The following is an 18,348-nucleotide window of genomic DNA, read 5'->3' on the forward strand; positions in this document are numbered from 1 at the left end:
GATAATTTACTGTCATCCAAGTGACTGTTAATCTGTCATTGGCTCCCGCGTCGGACTCACCACATTCCTGAACTTACCGGAGCCAGAGACCTCTCCCTGCTGACCTTGCCCAGCTCAGCAGTTTGGGTTCTGTCATGCCAGTGTCAGGGAGCTCTCCCAGCTGCCTCTGTCCAACTCCACTGCCTGGGGCATCTGATCCTCCAGGTGCATCTATTGTACATCTTTCCCTGCATGTCTTCCTACGTGCAGGGAGCATGTACTTTTAAAGTGGTGCAGCTGTGCCACACAGCGCTCTATTCCCTCAGCTCCAGCACCCACGGGTAAGTTCTGCCTGTCACCAGCCCTTCCCGGGTTGGTTTCCCCTGTGGGCTGAGGCCACTTGGGGTGGGGTTCATCTCTCTCATGGGGGACTTGGCCCCCTTGCCGCACTGCACAGCAACGCATACCAGCTTCAGACATGCAGCATATGTGGTGTTATCCAAGTGGGAGGAAATATAAATATAAGAGTTGCTACCACAAAGTTCTGAAGCACAAAACCCCTGTGGATTCCTATAGCAACTTTCAATTTTACAACTTTCAAGTTCTTCCTGTTCTAATCCTCCCAGTGTTAGGGTAGGATTTGCTAGCCTTTGCTGCAAGTTTCAGTTCTTATATTTATTGGTTTAACAAACATATTCTGATTCAGTTTTGTGAACACAGATGATTCTGGTCTTTGTTTCCCAAGATCTCAAATCATAGAAGTCATAACTTGAGGCACCAAAATATCTTCAAAAATCTGGCCCTGGATATACCTACTGAGAAGTTCAGAGGAGGGCAATGTAGTTGATCTCACCATTTTATCCTAAGTTGCACAACAGTTGGTATTTTGTTCCTTAAAATCTCAGACCCTGGAGTCCTGTAGTTACTTGAAGGTTTCAGTTTTTATTTTAAAGGTTTTTTTGGTCAGAGCTGTGGAAAAAACCTTGCAAATGTCAGCAGTGGCAATCCCTTGATATGAGGATGATTGTAGGGAAGTTATCATTGGGCATGTCTAAACATGCATTTAAGTGCACCTAAATTTAATGTGCATTAACTTAATGCACATTGAGTTTAGACAGGCATATATACATGTGGGCATTAAAGCACATTAACGCTGTGTATGGACTGACTTGAGACTAAAGTTAACCCCAAGTCAGTCTACACGCACACAGTGTTAATGTGCTTTAGTGTTTTGTGTTAATGTTGTGTGTTAATGCACTTTAACTATTCACACCTAAATTTGATACTTGCATTTGCAAGTATCAAATTTAGGTGTTAATAATCTAAATTTGCCATTTTCAATGTCCATGTGTAGATGCGCACCCTTAATGCATATTAACTTAGGCTAATGCACAGTAAAGCATCATGTGTAGATGAACCCATTGAGTCCGTAGATGACTGGGGATATTAATCCAAGATGTGCATGTTTAACTGCAGACATGTCAAATAGCACCAGGATCTACTCCTTCCTCCTACAACTGTCGGGTCACAGCTCTTTCCCTTTGTCTCTCTTATCATCTAACTCCATAATGAGGTGAGTTTGCTCCAAATAATTGATGCCATCACCACACCACTAGAGATAATACTCAGTGCTTGAGTCTCCCAGGTATTGATATTAATATTGTATTTCTTCAGACTGGCTTTTAGGGTATCCTCTAGTATCTCTTTTGCCCACATCTAGAGCAGTGACCATCAGTGATTTAGGAGTATACAGAGGTGACCCAAGAAGGGTGAGGGGCCTGGGGCAAATTAGTCCATGCGACGCCTCGCCTCTGCTCCAATCCTGGACCTGAAGAAGCTGCTGTCTCCATCAGCGGTGGCAGCAGGGGGCAGGGAGGGGAAGCGAGCAGCTGGATGTGGAGCCCACTGTACCCGGCTCTACAGGGTCCCCCAAAGGGCCCGGGATGGTTGCCCCAATTCCCGCCCCCCCCCCCCCCCCCGGTGGCCCTGGGAGTATAAGACCTATTTTAGGATCAAGATCTCAGGCATCCTTATGACACATCCTGTCCAAGAGAGTAGTGCCATATAAACATAGCTTCAAAGCTGGTAGTGTTTGCTTAAGCCAGAATACTGGAGTTTGTCCTTCTGTCCTTCTAATTGATATGAAGGATTTTCTGAAGACATTGTTGATGGTAAAGTTCCAAAGCTTTCAGGCATATCTAATGTGTCACCAAGTTCCACACCCATATAACAGGATAGGGAAGATGACAGACTGTAGACAAGAAGTTTTGTTTCCCTATTTTGAATATGGTAATAATTTTGGCATCTCTTAAGCCACTGGAAATCTGTTCATGTTTCCAGATTTGCATAATAACAATCTGCAATTGGTGAGAGAGCTTTTTTCTACCACATTTTTTTCAATAAAAAATGTGGTTCACAAAGAGACAAAAATATTCCAATTAAAAAATTTATATATCTTAATGTTTGGGGACTTAATTCATGATTTCTGAGTTCTTGGGATTAACAATACTGGGAGAATATGTGTAAGTTGCAGGGATCACTGCACCCCTCTCCTCTCCCTAGCATTTCTGACTAAGCATAGATTTTTACCTGTCCAGGGTGCATGAACAACTGGTGCCTCCCAAGATGGGGGGGTAGGGTACCATTTGTAGTTGGTGGCAAACAGAGACCACCAACAGACACTGGCAGCAAGTTTGGCAGTGGGGGGAGTGAGCAGTGAGCAGGGACTGCCTGCAGTTGCCAGCAATGATGTTGGCAGTGAGGGGTGGGGGGGTTGGCGAACAGCAACTGCCCGCAGATGCTGGCACTGGTGTCAGCGGGGGGGGGAGGGGGTAGTGAGCAGTGACTGCCCGCAAAAGCCAGTGGCAGTCAATCTTGGGGGGGGCACATGCCTCCCCCAGTGACCTCCCCACATGTCACCTGTGCCAGGGTGAATCTGACAACTCTCCCTTCCTAAAGGGAGTATTAAGTATTATGGGATAAAATACCCTGGAAGCATCTACACATAGTATTAAATGCACCTGAATAAACTCTGGTGTAGTTCATGCCAGAGTCAACTGCTCTCAGGTGCAGTCTTCGTGTGTGCCAGGGACGACAGGAATTCAAGGCAGGATGGTCCCAGGTGCATGTGAAGACATTGCACCCAGAAGCAACTGACCCAGAGCAGCGGGTCCAGAATCAGTCTCAGATTCTGGGTGGTGGCATCAGGCAGCACCCACACTGTAGCACCCTCACGCCCCAGCTGGTCATGGGCCAAACACATGTTTCAGTATGTGTAAGTATTCTGCTGTAGGATAGTACTTGCGTCAGGCAGTACTATCCTACAGCAGAATTAATTAGCTTACTGAGCCCTAACATGGGCACACATTAAACTATGATGTTTTACTGTGGAGCTAATTAGCCAACTCAACAGTAAAGTGCACGTATAGATGTGCCCCCTTTGTAGCAACCATACAACCGTGCTTACCCAGCCAATTCATCTGGATTCAGCATCTGTGGCTCTTACCTTCGGAAGCTTGTGACCAGAGGTAAGTACACTGGATAGATACCTTTCTTAAAACGAAGTGGTCTTTAATCTTAACAGCAGAAACAAAGCATTTTGAACAGGGGTGGGCAAAATGCAGCCCACAGGCCAGATGCAGCCCACCAGGCCATTCTATCTGGCCCGCAGAGCCCCAAAAAAATTTAGAAAATTAATCCAGAAGGCTGGACAGGCATCTGGCTGTGGTCATCTGACCCCAGCACTCTTTCCTGCCTAGGCAGGGAGTCAGACTCAATCATCTGTTGAGGTCCCTTCCGACCCTAGCATGTCATGTGGTCCTCAATGGCTTGCCAAAACTCACTAAATGGCCCTCCACCCGAAATAATTGCCTGCCCCTGATTTAGCAGAAAAGGATAAACAAGCAGTCTATACAGATCAGTCTTCTCTGGGGATGGTTAAGCCTTTATAAAACAGAGCGGGCCTATCTGCTTCTGAGTCGCTGCCTATGTCTCAGTCCAGCTCCAATGAATCACTATTCTCCTCTCCTCAATAAGCATTTTTTGAAAAACAACCACAATTTTTTTGGCCTCTGGTTTTTAGACTTTTCCTGTCCTGACTCCAACCAGCATTGTAGCTAGCTGTCAAGCAGGCAAAATCTAAGAGTCCTACTATATCCCTTCACGGTGTTCAAGCGTTCGCAGAGAAATGACTTACCACGAGCTATTTTTTATCCTTCTTACTCAAGTGGCTTTTTCAGGCAACCTTATCTTGATTTAAATCAACAGTGTCATACAGAAAGCACCACAAGAACTGGGCCTCTATATATGATTCATACATTGTTATAGGACAGTTCCCAGCCACCTGTATGTTCAATTAATGTGCCTGAATTTTCTGTGCAGAAAATTCAAGTGCATTAAACCGTGCTACCAAGTGCATCTGAAAGTGCTCCCAAAAGGAGCAGTTCAGTCTAGGGCTGCTCCTGCCTTGCTCTGTCCCTCTGCAGCTTCCTCAGGTGCCAGTCCCAGGCCGGTAGGGGGTTTGGGGGCTGGTCCCAATCTCTGCAGGGTGGGGGACAGCTGTCCCAGCTGCCAGGCAGCTGGTTCCCAGCCACATTGAGATCGGGACCTTTCCCAATCTTCATGAGGCAAGAGAGCTGTCCCATCTTCCTGGCAGCTGCCTCCCAGTGATGTAGAGATCAGGACCCATTCCAATATCCATGTGGCTAGGAGGCAGTTACGTGGCAGCTGGGAGAGCTTTCCCTGCTTTGCAGATATTGGGTTAGGTCCCAATCTCCATGTGCCTGGCAGACAGCATCCCGCTGAGCCCGGACAGCTCTCCCTACCCTCTGTGACCCCCTGCTGCCTAGGCTGGCCAGAAGCGATTAGTTTAATGCATCAATTTCTAGTACCCGTATCTACAGGTACTAGAAAACGGTACATTAGACTAATCTATTGCACAATAATTGCTGTGCATGTGTATACAGTGACACTTTACTATACTTTAGGATAATCTAATGCACAGTAAAGCATCTCATGTAGATTGCCCAGTGAGTATATAATCACCCCACATTATAATTCATCAGGCCAGCAGGACTAGCCTGATTGTAAGGAGATAAAGTTTTAATTGTATCCAAGAGACAAACAGTCAAAAGTTTACAAGCAAACTATTTAAACTGTAAGTTCCTTGGAAAAAAGAACCATATTTTCTTCCATTACAAAAGTGCTGAACACACTGTTGGTTCTTCAAAGATGATTTGCAAAAGGAAAAAAAAATTGGGGTAATGATCTTTTTCTTTTCCTGGCCTAGAAGGATTTTAGAAGAGGTTTTTTGTTCCCTCTGTCTTGTTAATTCGATCAGAAATTCAGGTCTTGCTTATCCTGAAGCCCTAGTCCAAAGCTCACTGTAAATTCTTCATTGACTTCAGTGGCTTTGGAGCAGGCCATAAACGACTGGAGAATTAAAAGAATGATAAGAAAGTGAACCCTGAGTGAGACAGGGTGTTTATGTTGATATTAATGACATATTTACATCAAATTTCTGACAGAGTAGAGATGAAAGATCTTTTTGATAAACTTTACTCACACTCCATGACTTCAATAAAGGACTGAAAATTCCCATGGCAGTTCCCTCTGTTCTTGCCAAGAGACCCACAGCAGAAAAACACAGGACAAGATTTGATTTTCCTGATATTGCTAAAGACAGAGCCCCACTGCAGAGTTAACCCCAGCTTTGACTCGGGTACTGCCCCTAACTTAGCTTCCATCCGCACACAAAAGCCACTTACCTGAGTGTGCAGGTGCTTTCAACTCAATGGTTCCCTCATCTGCGAATGTAAAGCTAAAACCTGAATAAGGGATCTACGTCTCCTAGTCACTGTACAATAAAAATTCTAGCTAAACCAGTGGTGCTCCAGCTTTCAGCTGTAGGCTGGATAAGTGGCACAGGACCAATCCAAAGGCCAGTTTGGGTCCTGCATGCCAGGACAGAGCCCTGTGCTGCTTCCTCCCAGACCTGTTCAGCCCCATGCCATTCTGTGCTGTCCCACCCTGCCCTGCTCAGCCCCACTCGGCCTGGTACTCCCTTGTGCCACCCAACTCAGCTCTGCACAGCCCCAACTTTTTCCAAGCACCCTGTTCAGATCTCCAATGCCCTGCACTACCCTAATTGACCCTGCACTACCCTATGCCACCCCAATTGGCCAGATATGATCGAGCTAGCATGCAGAGGCATGCTATCTGGCCTGCAGGGCTCCCCAGGTCCAAACATTTGACAGCAAGGGAGTAGCACTTAGCTGCCACTGCTCCCCCTACTGCCAAATTTTTGAAGTTGTGGGGAGCCGCATGAGCTAGATAATATGACTCTGCAGACCAAACCAGGCTCACAGGCCAGGGGTTGAGCACCTCTGGGCTAATCATTTGAATGCTGCTAGACCTCCAATGCCTTTTCCACAATTCTCTCCTTCAGCCCAGGAAAGACAAGTTCACCCACAATTCACTATGAAGGAATAAGAGAAGCTCTGTTTGTTGTAGCGCAAAAGACTATAGAATACACATTCAGAAATCCTAGTAGCATACAAAAGGACACAGTTACTTTAGTATGACTGATCCAGACTAGGCTAAATACAGTGCTCAGGAGTGCCAATAACCCAGCTTAAAAATACCATGAAGTCAAATTCTGTAAGAATGAACAAAATACTCTTCAACTTCTTTAACAATAAAATCATCACCTTCTAGTCCTTTTTTTTTAAACAAATCATAAAGAAACAAAGAAGAGAATATAAATCTGTCTCTGTTTTAGAGAAACACATAATGCTTAATAAACAAGGTTAATAATGTTTTTAATGCATCAGAAGGAAAAATGCCACCAACTCAATTGCTAACACCACATCCTGCACTGTTTCTTAAAACTCTTCCACTCAAGCATAGGCCCACCCTAACATGGATTACCTTGTAAACCTGACAAGATCACACTCTGTGGTTGCAAGGGGGAAAAAAACCCAAACCTTTAACTGTTCACCCTCAAAGTAACTAATACAAATGTCCTGAAAAGGAATAAACAGGGTGATCTGATGTCTAAAAGACAAAACAGTACCTTGTATCCAAAGGACAAAGTTAATATTTACCTGGAAGGGATAAGTTATAGAGAGGTACATTCCAGAGACTTTCTGGAAGTTGTGACATCCACTGACTGTTTTCTTGGCACAGTTGAATTGATCTTTCCAAAGAGCCTTCCATTGGTTGCTACAGTTGGTCCTAACAAGATTTTCTGAAAAAGATAATTAAAATATTTAGCATATTGTTGCTGGAGTCACAGTGCTCCCGTTGTATAGTACTCATTCATACCCATAAAAATGTTGGCTCTTCTCTAGGTGCTACAGTAAAATGTCATGGGCTTTTCAACCATCAAGTACTACAAATATTCTTGAAATTATTTCTTCCCAATACAATATCGATATTAACTGTTTTCAGGGAACCTGTATTCATTCTTCTGTTGCAAAATGTTTCCTAATCTGGGTTTTGACCTTGCAAAATACTTCTGTACAAGATCCAGCTTTGTTGATGTGGAGAAACTGCCATTTATCCCAGTACTGAGATATCATAAGGATTAGTCAGTTTAAAGTGGCTAATGATTACCACCCCCATCAATCACAGCATGCTCCTATTCTCCTGTAACTCCTGCATCCTATCACCACGTCACAGGAATATGAAGAATTTGATCAAAGTGGAACAGACCTTGAAAATTCCACCAATGTTACATTTTCTTCATGATTGTAAGAAAACAGCAACACTTCACTCTCTCTCTTGGAACCAGGATTATCTTCTAGACCCCAGTTAAAGTCACCTCTGCAGGCACCCTTCCCTACCAGAATCCTTGGAAGCTTCCCCACTTTCAACATCACCCTGTTTTCACTGCCTATTACGATCCTCCGTGCAAGGCTACATTGGAACTGCAGGCGGACAGACTGGGACAATTATGCTAAACTTATTGACAAACAGTCTGTATCTCGCAAGGTATCACTGTTTACCAAAGCAATCTTTAAAGCCACTGCCCAACCTATCCTCCAAGACTGCCAAAAACAATTATTCGTAGTGGTCTGTTCCAACTCAAGGAGGCAGCCAGCAAGTTTTGCGGGCAGATCATGGGGCAGGCCACTGTTTTCATGGGCTGATTGTGGCAGGGGCCACCCCCATGCCTCTGATTGGCTGAGGGGACCCACCAGTTCTGCACTTCCCCGCAGATTGCCAGATGACCCAAAACTATGGATTGATTTCTTAATAATCTTTCCCTTAATGGCTTCCATGGGCTTAAATCAGGGGGTTAAGCCTGCCAAATCCATTAATTAGCATGTCATTAAGCAATCTAAGCATTTAATTTAACTCTAAACTGAAATGTCTTATGAAATTAAAGCTATACACAACATGAATTGTAACTAATGCTATCACTATACACTTTATTAAAAGACATTGAAAAAAGGAGTTTACCCAGTGCTAACCTTGAGACAGGAAATTCATGTTAGCAGTTAAATGCTAGCATGCTGCATCCAGTGGCAGTAACTGCAGATATCCTCTGTCTCTGTGGGGTGAGCATTTGCCATACACTGAGATGGCACGCTCAGCAGCCACTGAGTTTGTTGGAATGGTGAGGCAGTGCCTTTCCAGGGCATAGAGATGTGGAAACCGGTCACAGACAGTCCCAGAACACAGGTACAGGCACAAGCATCTGGCACTCTTTAACAAAGTTCACCTAAGCAGCATGTTTGTTGTCATGCTCTTTCTTCCATCCAGGGATTGATTGCAGTAGCTGAGGGTCACAAGTCAGAACACCAGTTGGAGTCCAAAATGCGAACAGCACTAAGGAAGGAAGCAGCCAATTGTCTGAACCACGGTGGCAGTGATGAATCTTACCTGTAGTATTGGTTCAGCTTTACAACTATTGTCTGGAACAGTTCCCATCTCCATTGGTTTTCACAAGGACAGCTTGACAGTTCTTGTGATGCCCTGCCTTTGACCCAACTTATCAAATCCATCAGCTTGTTGTGTGCATGGTGAATCACAGCCGTCAAACCACATTACAAGCTCCATGAACCAGGTGGCATTTTCAGCCACAAACATCACCTGATCTTGAATGTTGCCCCATCTTAAGAGACTGTGCAGCTTAAGCATGCACTGTGTGCTAGGTGTGATTTCCAGCTCCTCACTCACAAACTGCTGGTAGTGCTGCATATGTTTGGTGTGGTAATGGACCACATTGAACCACAAGTTCCACCTGGTGAGCACAGGCTCTGATGGCAGTAACACAGTGGCATGTGAGTCCTAAATTTGACTAGCAAAAGACTCCCTATACCAGACTTTACAGCTAAGATAGTCTTCAAACACTATCCAAAAGGAGGACACAAGGTTATCCACCTTGGGGATCTGTGTGTGCCAGATATCACTTACTAGAGATGAAATGTGCATGTTGGAGGTGATATGAACTGCTCTGGGCAGCATTTCTTGGAGCACATCAGAGAAAGCCTTGCACATGTATATGGCATTGTCAGACGGGAATGCTGAAAGCTTGTTAAATTCTAAGCCATAGTTGGCAACTGACTTCACTATGGCCTGAGACACAGCAGAAAAATTAACAAATGTGAGATGGACCAGCTCTGTTTGAAACATAGACAGGTCCCAGTCTGTCCAGCTTCCAGATACAAATAAAATGTGCAGCATGTAGTTATCTTGAGAGCCGGTAGCTTCACTGGCCACAATGGAGAAGGATTCATACTTTGCCAATTCAGACTTTGTGGACTGTACATACAAAGCCATCACTGCAGAGAGACAGTCTTCCTGAAGCTTGTTGGTGAAGTTTGGCGAAGCACGTGGAAAGCTGGCAGCACTTGGCACACATTGGTTCAGGTAGTCCCTTAACTTTGGGTAATTAAGTTTCTCCAGCCAGATGTTCAGTGCTGCGAAAGACTCCACAAGGGAAAATGCTACCTCTCACTTTGCCAAGCTGTTTTCCATGGTCCTTTGAAAGAGCAAGGACACAGTTGCTTTTTTCTTGCTCTGACCTTCAGCTTCTACAACAGCCTTCCTCTTCACATGCACCTCAGACTCTAAGTGTCTATCTATACTGGTTTTCCTGAGCACACCCAGAGTCGTACTGCAGGCCGTACGGAACAGTCAGCCTCCATCTGCATGCGAGGTCCCTGCAGGACACTGCCTGACATGATCCAGAACTGAAAAGTATTTGGCCATCTTGGAGGATTTGTTCTCAGTGTTCATGCTCAATCCTCCACAGGCTATAGCATGCTATAACAGCATGCCTATGCCTGCTTAAAAGAAGGTGCCAAAAGCCTCTTGTTTCCCTGACTGGCTCTGGAGGCTCCTGTCAGGGACAAAGGGACTCCCCTCAGGACAAAGGGGCTAAGCCTTTGTCACAGGTCTCTAATTTTCTCCCTCTCCCCCCCTTCCCCTCCTTCCTCTCCCCCCCTGTGCTTCAGGATTGCTTGGCTTCCCACCCTTTGTTCTGCTTGCTGGTAAGTTGGGGGTTTTTTGCTGTGAGCCCATCAAAAATGCAAAATTGCAATTTCGGTAGGTCCCTAATTATTTCCCATGTCTAGATGGAAAATGTACAGAGCTCACTAAACAGTACAAATGATTTAGTGATCCAGAAATAACCAATGACATTCTAGGGAGCCTAAATAAGGCCAAGAGAAGTGGACATGTCAAGTTATAGCAAGGAGGCATGATGCAAGAAGTTCAGTGCAGCACAAAGCTCACCAGACACACAGTGATTGAATCTCTTTCCAAATACAGTTGCCACATACCTGACAAAGCTTGCTAAAGCAGATAAAGATAATATGTTCAAGGAGTCAATCAAGGAGAGAGTCAGCACAAGCAATCACCACACCTTGACCAAATCTAAAGTTTTAAACTATTTTAAGAAAGACACAGAACAGGCACCGAGACCGATGAAAAGAAGGGAAGCTTCAGCTACTACAGCATTACTAGAAGTCTTCCAATATGTCGAGAGAAAAAATAACACTGGATGTCCATCTTAAGTGTACAATGTCATACAGGAGAACACGATGCTGAAGTGACAGCTATACCAAAACCACACAAAGACTCTGTCACCCAATATTATTCCTGAGCTGTAGCTACAAGCTCCTAGAATACACAACCCTACAAAGAATTGTGTCCATGGCAGAACAGCTTTTGAGTGATATTTCAACAGATTTCTGAACAATGCAAGGCACCTGTGACCAAATGCTAGCACTCACTACATACAATAGGCATGGATATTAAGGGGAAAAGAAAACTGAAGATGTCCATGTGGACTGTATATAAACCCACTGCACACTGGTCTGCTGTAAAAGAGGTCAGGAGTTTGGTCTGCTGTGGTGATCAACTGAAGTAAGTATATTCAGGTAATTCTGGGTCACAAAACCAGCCCCTAGGGCCCCAAAAGAATGAACTCCTAAAAGGCTCAGTTCTAGTTGTGACTATTTAATTCATATCCTAATAATCTACTAAACTCCATCTCCACACACTTTGTGTAGTCTGCTAATATTTCCTTAGACTTATTCATTTTAATTTCCAAAATACAGGGCACACTACACATGTATTATTGTGCCATAATAACAGATACTAATTAAATGTTTCATAATTGGTGCTACTACGCAGTAGTGACAGCACGCCTTTTTTAAATGATGCTAATGCACTGTAGACAAATTCTGCTGTGAATTAATGCATTAGCATGGCTTTCACCATGATGCCCTACTGCACAGTAGAATTAGTCTACTGAGCTTCTAGCATCTTGTGTAGATGCACCCACTGAGGACCATCATCCATGATAACTTCTAGAAACTAAGTTCAAGACCATGTTGCCATGTTTGTTCTCATACCATGCTCAGAGCCAGCCGATCACCGTTTGGTGTAATATCCGCAGCCACTGTATCTATGGGTAAGTCAATCCCACTCTCACATAAAAATACCACCTCATTAAAGTAAGTGAGAATTTGAAAGTAGAAACTGTCTCCTGAACAAAGAACAGAAACTGTTTTCTCAATAAACTGATAATGCCCCATGGACAGTCAATGCACAAACACTTCACAGTATGGGGCTATAACAAGGTGTCCCCATTTGGTTAAATTCTATTTACAACAGTTTAGTGAAAACACAGTTGAATTAGACCATAAGAATGATCACAGACACATTGAAGCCAACAAAATTTGTATGGTTACCAGTACTAGTTAACATCCCTCCACTAAATATCTGGCACCAGAATGAAGCAACATGTATCACTGTTAAAGGGTATACGGGATTCATGATGGTGTAATAGAAGTCCAGTCTGGCCAATGCTGCTCCATTCAGCCAGAGAAAATGGGAGAAAGCCACAGAACTCTCACATCTTCACGGGGCCATAGGAATGCCCACCTCACCTTGGATTCCCACACCACCTCTTGAGCCAGCTAAGAAATTTCCAGTGGGCATGGTTTATGATAAGAGGAGTCATGCCTAGGGCACTATGGACTTCCATTGTGCACCCATGGTGTTCTGGGAGATGGTGCAGCTGCCCAGAGATCTTCTCAAATCAAAAATTGCTAACTTGGGGGCCAATGACTGGCTCACAGCTTTGACCTGAGGCTCACATCCCCGTACCTTACAAGGAAAGCTGAACTGTATTAAGATAAAGGGAGTGGCTCTAAGGGTCCGCCTCCCCTGCACCCCATCTCGTCCTCTGTGGAAGCACATGTTCAAATCCCACGTGGGTCCTTCCAAAGTAAATACCCTAAGTACCAAATTTACTGTAAAGATCTTCCAGATAAAGGTAAGGAACTGATATGCTAATAAAGATCCCATTGCACTATCCACAGCAGTAGAAGAAGTCTCTCAGTGAACATTTTTCCCTTTGGCTACTATTTTGTGCATTAACTGACTACCCATTCCCTCTCGCTGGTTGGTTGCATTCCAGTGGTGCTCTTGTACCAAGTGTAAGGCTGAGTTGCCATTTAGAAATAGAAAAATAGAATTGTAAAAATAGAATTGTCTTTTTCTCTCCCCCTCATATACAGGCAGTCCTCGCACTTACAGCAAGTTACATTCCTGGAAAAGGCACTGTAAGTTGAAACGATGTAAGTCTAATCTGATTTTCCCATAGAAACAATGTTATAATAGGGGAGTTACGTTCCTGACCAAGGGCCTGATGCCCAACTTTTTATAGAAATGACTATAAACACCATATTTAAATCAACCAGCACCCGGCAGGCCCAGAGCCTTTGCCTACAAGAATTTGCAAGCGACTACTTCTTTCTAAAAGAATCAGAGATTTTAAGAGCAGAAGGCCAGTTATGATCTTGCAGTCTGAGTCCTTACCACAAGCCATGGAATTACATCTGGTAATTTCCACATCAAGCCCATACTTCCTCTTTATACTGTAGCTCTTCTACAAAGCTCTTTTGCCTTTCATTAAAACATGCAGTCTCACCTTAAAGAATAAAATAAACACTGCCTAGTACTCTATCAGCGAATATCAAAGCACATTACAAGATAGGTCAGTAATCTTGTCCCCATTACACAGAGGGAGAATGTGAGGAGGAAGAATCCATAGCATCCCTAGCAATTTTCCTCCAATGGTCCAATGGTTCTCAAACTTTTCAGACTTGAGGCATCCCTCAGAAAATGCCATCTGCTAGTTTTTCTATTGGAAAGAACTGAGAGAAACCACAACAGATCCAAATCTTTTTAACACTACAGATTCAGGACATTGGCTGCTACGGTGCACTCGCTTTATCTGTGGCAGGCTAGGGTGTTATGTCTTGTGCTGTGTCAGCATTGACTATGCCATTTTGTTAATAGATGGACAATGGATTTGTAGAAGATGGTTTGGATAGGGGCAATCCTGTTTCAGGCAGGGGATTGGACTAGATCACCATCAGAAGCCCTTCTGTCACAGGGTCACGCAGGTGCCCTGTTCCTAGGCAGGAATAAGGGCAGCTGCCTATCACAAGGGCAGCTCAGGTGATGGTTGCTGGGGCAACCGTGCTGGTCAGGTGACCAGAAGGGGGCAGGGCCAGGCCTTTATAAACAGCCCGGGCCGGAGCGTAGTTAGCTGTTCCTGTCTGGCAGCCCAGCCCAGCCCAGCCCAGCCCAGCCCAGCCCAGCCCAGCCCAGCGCAGCGCAGCGGTAAGGGTGGAGAGAACCCTGACTGGGAAGCCATTGTTAGAGAGCCAAGTGAGCTTAGATCTCATGTTATAGCCAGGAGGCTTGTTGTTGTGTTACAGCCGTTTGGCTTATGGCTCTGTTTCGTTACTGTACTAGAGGACCAGGTGAGGCTATAAGGGGACGGAGGAGGCCTCATTTAGGAGTGCCCCAGTAGAGTGGGGGTGCTCCCAGGGCCGGAGTGTGGTGCTGCATTGCAGGATGTACCACCCCAGCCCTGGGGAGGGGCACAGTGCCAGTGAGGGCACCATAGTTGGGATGCAAGACCCCAGCCCTGAGAAGGGCAAAGAGGATTTTGGGGCCAGGCACAGCTGAGGCCACCTGAGCCCCACTGGCAAGGAGCACCAGTGAGAAGCCTGCAGGGGCTCCAAGGGGAGAGCCACACAAAGAGAAGCCCAGGGTGGGTTCTACTAGAGAGACGAGCCCAGAGAGGGTGAGTCCGTGATTACAGGGAGCCTGGAGAGGGCAGAGAGAAGCCCCAGGAGCGGGCGCGTACTTGAAGGAAGCCCCACGAGAGGGCAATACAGAGAGAAGCCCTGGTGAGGGCAAGTATTGAGCGAAGCCCCAGGAGGGGGCGTATACTATTGATAGAAACCCCAGGAGGGGTGCGGACAGAGAAGGATCCCAGAGGGGCTCTCCAGTGGTGGGGACCCCGAAGGGTCAAAGGAGCCAGGGGCTCAGGCGGCCTGAGCCTTACAACTGGGAATTGATAGAAACCCCAGTAGGGGTGCGGACTGGAAAGGATCCCAGAGGGGCTCCACAGTGGTGGGGACTCCGAAGGGTCAAAGGGGCCAGGTAAGGCTCAGGCCGCCTGAGCCCTGCTGGGAACAGTACTGTCAGTAAGCCCGAGAGGGCTAACGGATATAGGGGCGCTGGGTGCGTGACAAGCCCAGGGACGCTGGGCAGGGCACAGAAAAGAAAAGGACCTGATAACGTCCGGAAGAGCTGCGAGACTTGGGGCGTGCTAAAGGGGAGGTAGGAGGCTTGCATAGCCCATAAGGCTGGGGTGCACCAGGTCACTCCATACGGAGCGGGGGACAGTGTAAGCATAGCACGGTGTCCAGGGTGACAAGAGGCAGCCTCCCTTCTATAACCATATACCTACAAGACGTGGCGGGCGAGAAAAGAGGGTGCTGGATTGCCTAATTTGCATGGCAGGGTGCGCTAGTGGGATCACGGCTGCTCCTAGGCCCCACTCCGTGACACCTTCCAATCACAATTTTTCTATGATTTCTATTTGAAACTTCCAGGTGTATCTTGTGAATCATGTTTGTATACTTATCAGTGCTAACATTGTACAGCACCTCAGGGAACAGTTGAAAGGATCTCCAGGGGATTGATTCACCCTGGAAGCGAATCACTGGGCACGTCTACACATGCATTAAGGCACTTTTTCTAATACACATTAAATTTAGTACGTCCAATGTAAGGTACTAAAGAAATGCACATCAGGCTGCCTTAATGAGCAGTAATGAATGTACATGATTTTTAAGTGACACTTAATCTACAATAGCTTATTTTACTGTGCATTGGCATAATCGCACTTTTTTTTACATTACACTTCAATTTGCAGTAAAATAGGCATATTAAAGCACACATGTAGATGCACCCACTGTGATAGTCATTACCCTCACCATTAAAATTGCATGCCTTATTTCTTGTCTATGGGCAGGTATTCTAGTTGCAGACAGTGGCTAGATGCTACAAAAGTTAAGTAATAAATACTAAAACTCAGCAAGTATTTTGGTCTTGTATAATTTGCGGATATAACTGACTGTCATCAATATTTTAACAACTATTATTAATGCCTGTTAAATGCACTGGTAAATTCTCAAAATGTAAATGTACAACAAAATACAGAACAGTGCTCTCTAAAGTCACAGAGGTGGAAATTAAAATCGCAGCATCTCACTAGTGTGGGAGAACCTTTGGCGACATTTTACATTTAGTACTTAAACCCATTCTTAGTGAAACAATCCCTCCAAGACACAAACAATAGTGCACAGATTAAGGCTTTTAAATAAAGTAAATGAATTGCTACTTATAAATTGCCAATTCCCTTACCACTCAGGCAAAAGCATCTACCAGCTAGAACAGTCTCAACATAATGAAATCCAACTCAGATTGCTTTTAAGTCTATTTAAAGGTTTCCAGAGGACTGACTTGTACTCTATTCTTTTGTTATGTTATTTTTACTTACTCTTATGAATCATTTAGTTTCCTCTTCAGCTTCCCAGCTCTTTGGAAAAGCTTCCACATTTCTAACAGCTCAGGTCCCTGTAAAGAGAGAGCATCTGGCACACTGCAGCAGGAAAGCAAAGCAAACCAGCGCTGCACAGTGCATGCCACAGGATTGGTCGAAGTCTGCACCGCCCACTTTCAGATCAAGTGACATCCAGTTAGAAAGGAAGAGGAAAGAGTGAACCGAAAGTTAGTTGGGCTAACAAAGCTGCCTAATTTGTAAAAACAGATGCTCAGAGAAGCTGTGCTGCTTCATGATGAAGATGCAGGCAAAGAACAAGGAATGAAGGGACAGTAGCACACCAAGTAATGATTTCTAGCAAGCCTTAGAGAGTTCTTTGAGGTCTAAGGATGAAAAAGGCTTTATAAGAAGTAACTGATTATTACTGGCCATAATAACAATTATTATTCAGTCTCCTATTTCTTGTCAGATCTTCCATTCTTAATGTCAGGGAGAAGTACTACATGATGTAATAAATTATTTTCCCACCTCTAATTTCTTTGCTGTCTACATTTAGGATGTAAATTATTATTTACATTGGCATTGTATAGAAATATAGGAACAGACTATCATTTAGTTAGACAGCATAATAGCAGTGGGTGAATGAAATGAAATGACAAATAGTTTGATTCCACCAGCGAAGTTTAGCTTGCGCTTTTTTCCAAGATGCTAGAACACCTGTTCCATCCATGGAGCGAACACATTACCAAGCTCACCTACTGCATTCCCCTTTTCCAGAAATAAATTTAGTCTGCAGTCCCTACAACGGGGGTGGGCAAAATATGGTCCGCAGGCTGGATCTGGCCCATGAGGCCGTTCTATCCAGCCTGCGGGACCCCTACAAAAAAAATTTAGAAAATTAATATTTCTCTGCCCTTGGTTCCTGTCAGAAATTATAGGAACCAGGGGCAGTAGGACCCAGGGGAAGCTCAGCAGGCTACCACAACAGCAGGACCCATCTGGCCCTGCCCCACCAGCCGGAAGTCCCAGCAGGGCTTCTGGCCTGGGACCACATGGCTGCGCCACACCAGCACTGCAGGTAAAGGGGAAGAGCAGGGGAGGACCCCAAGCAGGGAAGGAGCCTGGGGAAATGTGGCCCAGGAAAAATCTGAGCATGGGTGGGGGAGGGGAAGTGGCCCCTCGCCCGCCCTATGGCCAGCACCCTGTGCTGCAGCTGCTTGCAGCCTATGTGGGCCTGCCTGTGCCTGCTCCAGACAACCCTGCATGAGCTGCAGCAGGGAGCACTGGCCATGAGGTGGGCAAGGGGCTGCTTTTCCCCACACTCAACAGCAACTTCTTTCCTGCTGGCAAGCAGGGAGGTCAGGGCTGTGCACTGCCCTCCGCCTGTACCATAGGGCTGGGGGGCACTGGGAGTGAGTGGGCAGGGAGCCAGCAGGAACGTGGGGCCCATACTGGTGTCCTGGGGCCAGTGCCAGTGGGGCCCAGAGTAGGGTGGCAGGAACACAGGGTCCCAGCCAGCAGGGGCTCTATGGAGCTGGGCCAGCTGCTGGGCCAGCTCCCCCCTCTCCCTGCTGGTGCAACCCAGCCTGGCTTCATAGACCCCTGCCAGCCTGTGCTGTGCTTTGGGCCCCACCAGTGCTGGCCCTAGGACATTTGTCCCAAGACATTGGTCCCAAGATGGTGACTAGGGGGTGGGGTACCTGTCAAGGGGCAGGGCTACCCATGTGGCCCTCAACAGCCTGCCAAAACTAGGTAAGTGGCCCTCCACCCAAAATAATTGCCTGCCCATGCCCTACAAGAAGAACGTGATCTTTATATATTTTAACTGGAGCTCTTGTTTTGATAATGTAGGGTCATTGATTTCATTGCTATAATGTAATGCAATTTATTTCTTATAGTGTACTTTACACATAGCATGTATAACAAAATGTTCCAGAAGTGTGGAACAGAAAACACAGAACATGGTAAAGTTGAATACACAG

At 45.6% G+C, this 18,348-nt stretch overlaps 1 protein-coding gene across 2 annotated transcripts in view; it reads right to left on the reverse strand.

The window, feature by feature from the left end:
• PLCXD1 (phosphatidylinositol specific phospholipase C X domain containing 1) overlaps positions 1 to 16,489 on the reverse strand; it is a 30,996-nt gene extending 14,507 nt beyond the window's left edge. For both annotated transcript variants that reach the window (XM_090064587.1, XM_090064577.1), the window contains exons 1-2: positions 16,364 to 16,489; positions 7,083 to 7,225 (exon numbers count right to left, since the gene is read on the reverse strand). In XM_090064587.1, the coding sequence (XP_089920713.1) occupies positions 7,083 to 7,194 (112 nt within the window). In that variant the 5' untranslated portion in view covers positions 7,195 to 7,225; positions 16,364 to 16,489. The remainder of the gene's footprint in view (positions 1 to 7,082; positions 7,226 to 16,363) is intronic.
• Between the last annotated feature and the right edge of the window lie 1,859 nt (positions 16,490 to 18,348).

Source organism: Crocodylus siamensis, chromosome 1, assembly GCF_052110815.1.
Source record: "Crocodylus siamensis isolate JL-2025a chromosome 1, ASM5211081v1, whole genome shotgun sequence".
Taxonomy (NCBI): domain Eukaryota; kingdom Metazoa; phylum Chordata; order Crocodylia; family Crocodylidae; genus Crocodylus; species Crocodylus siamensis.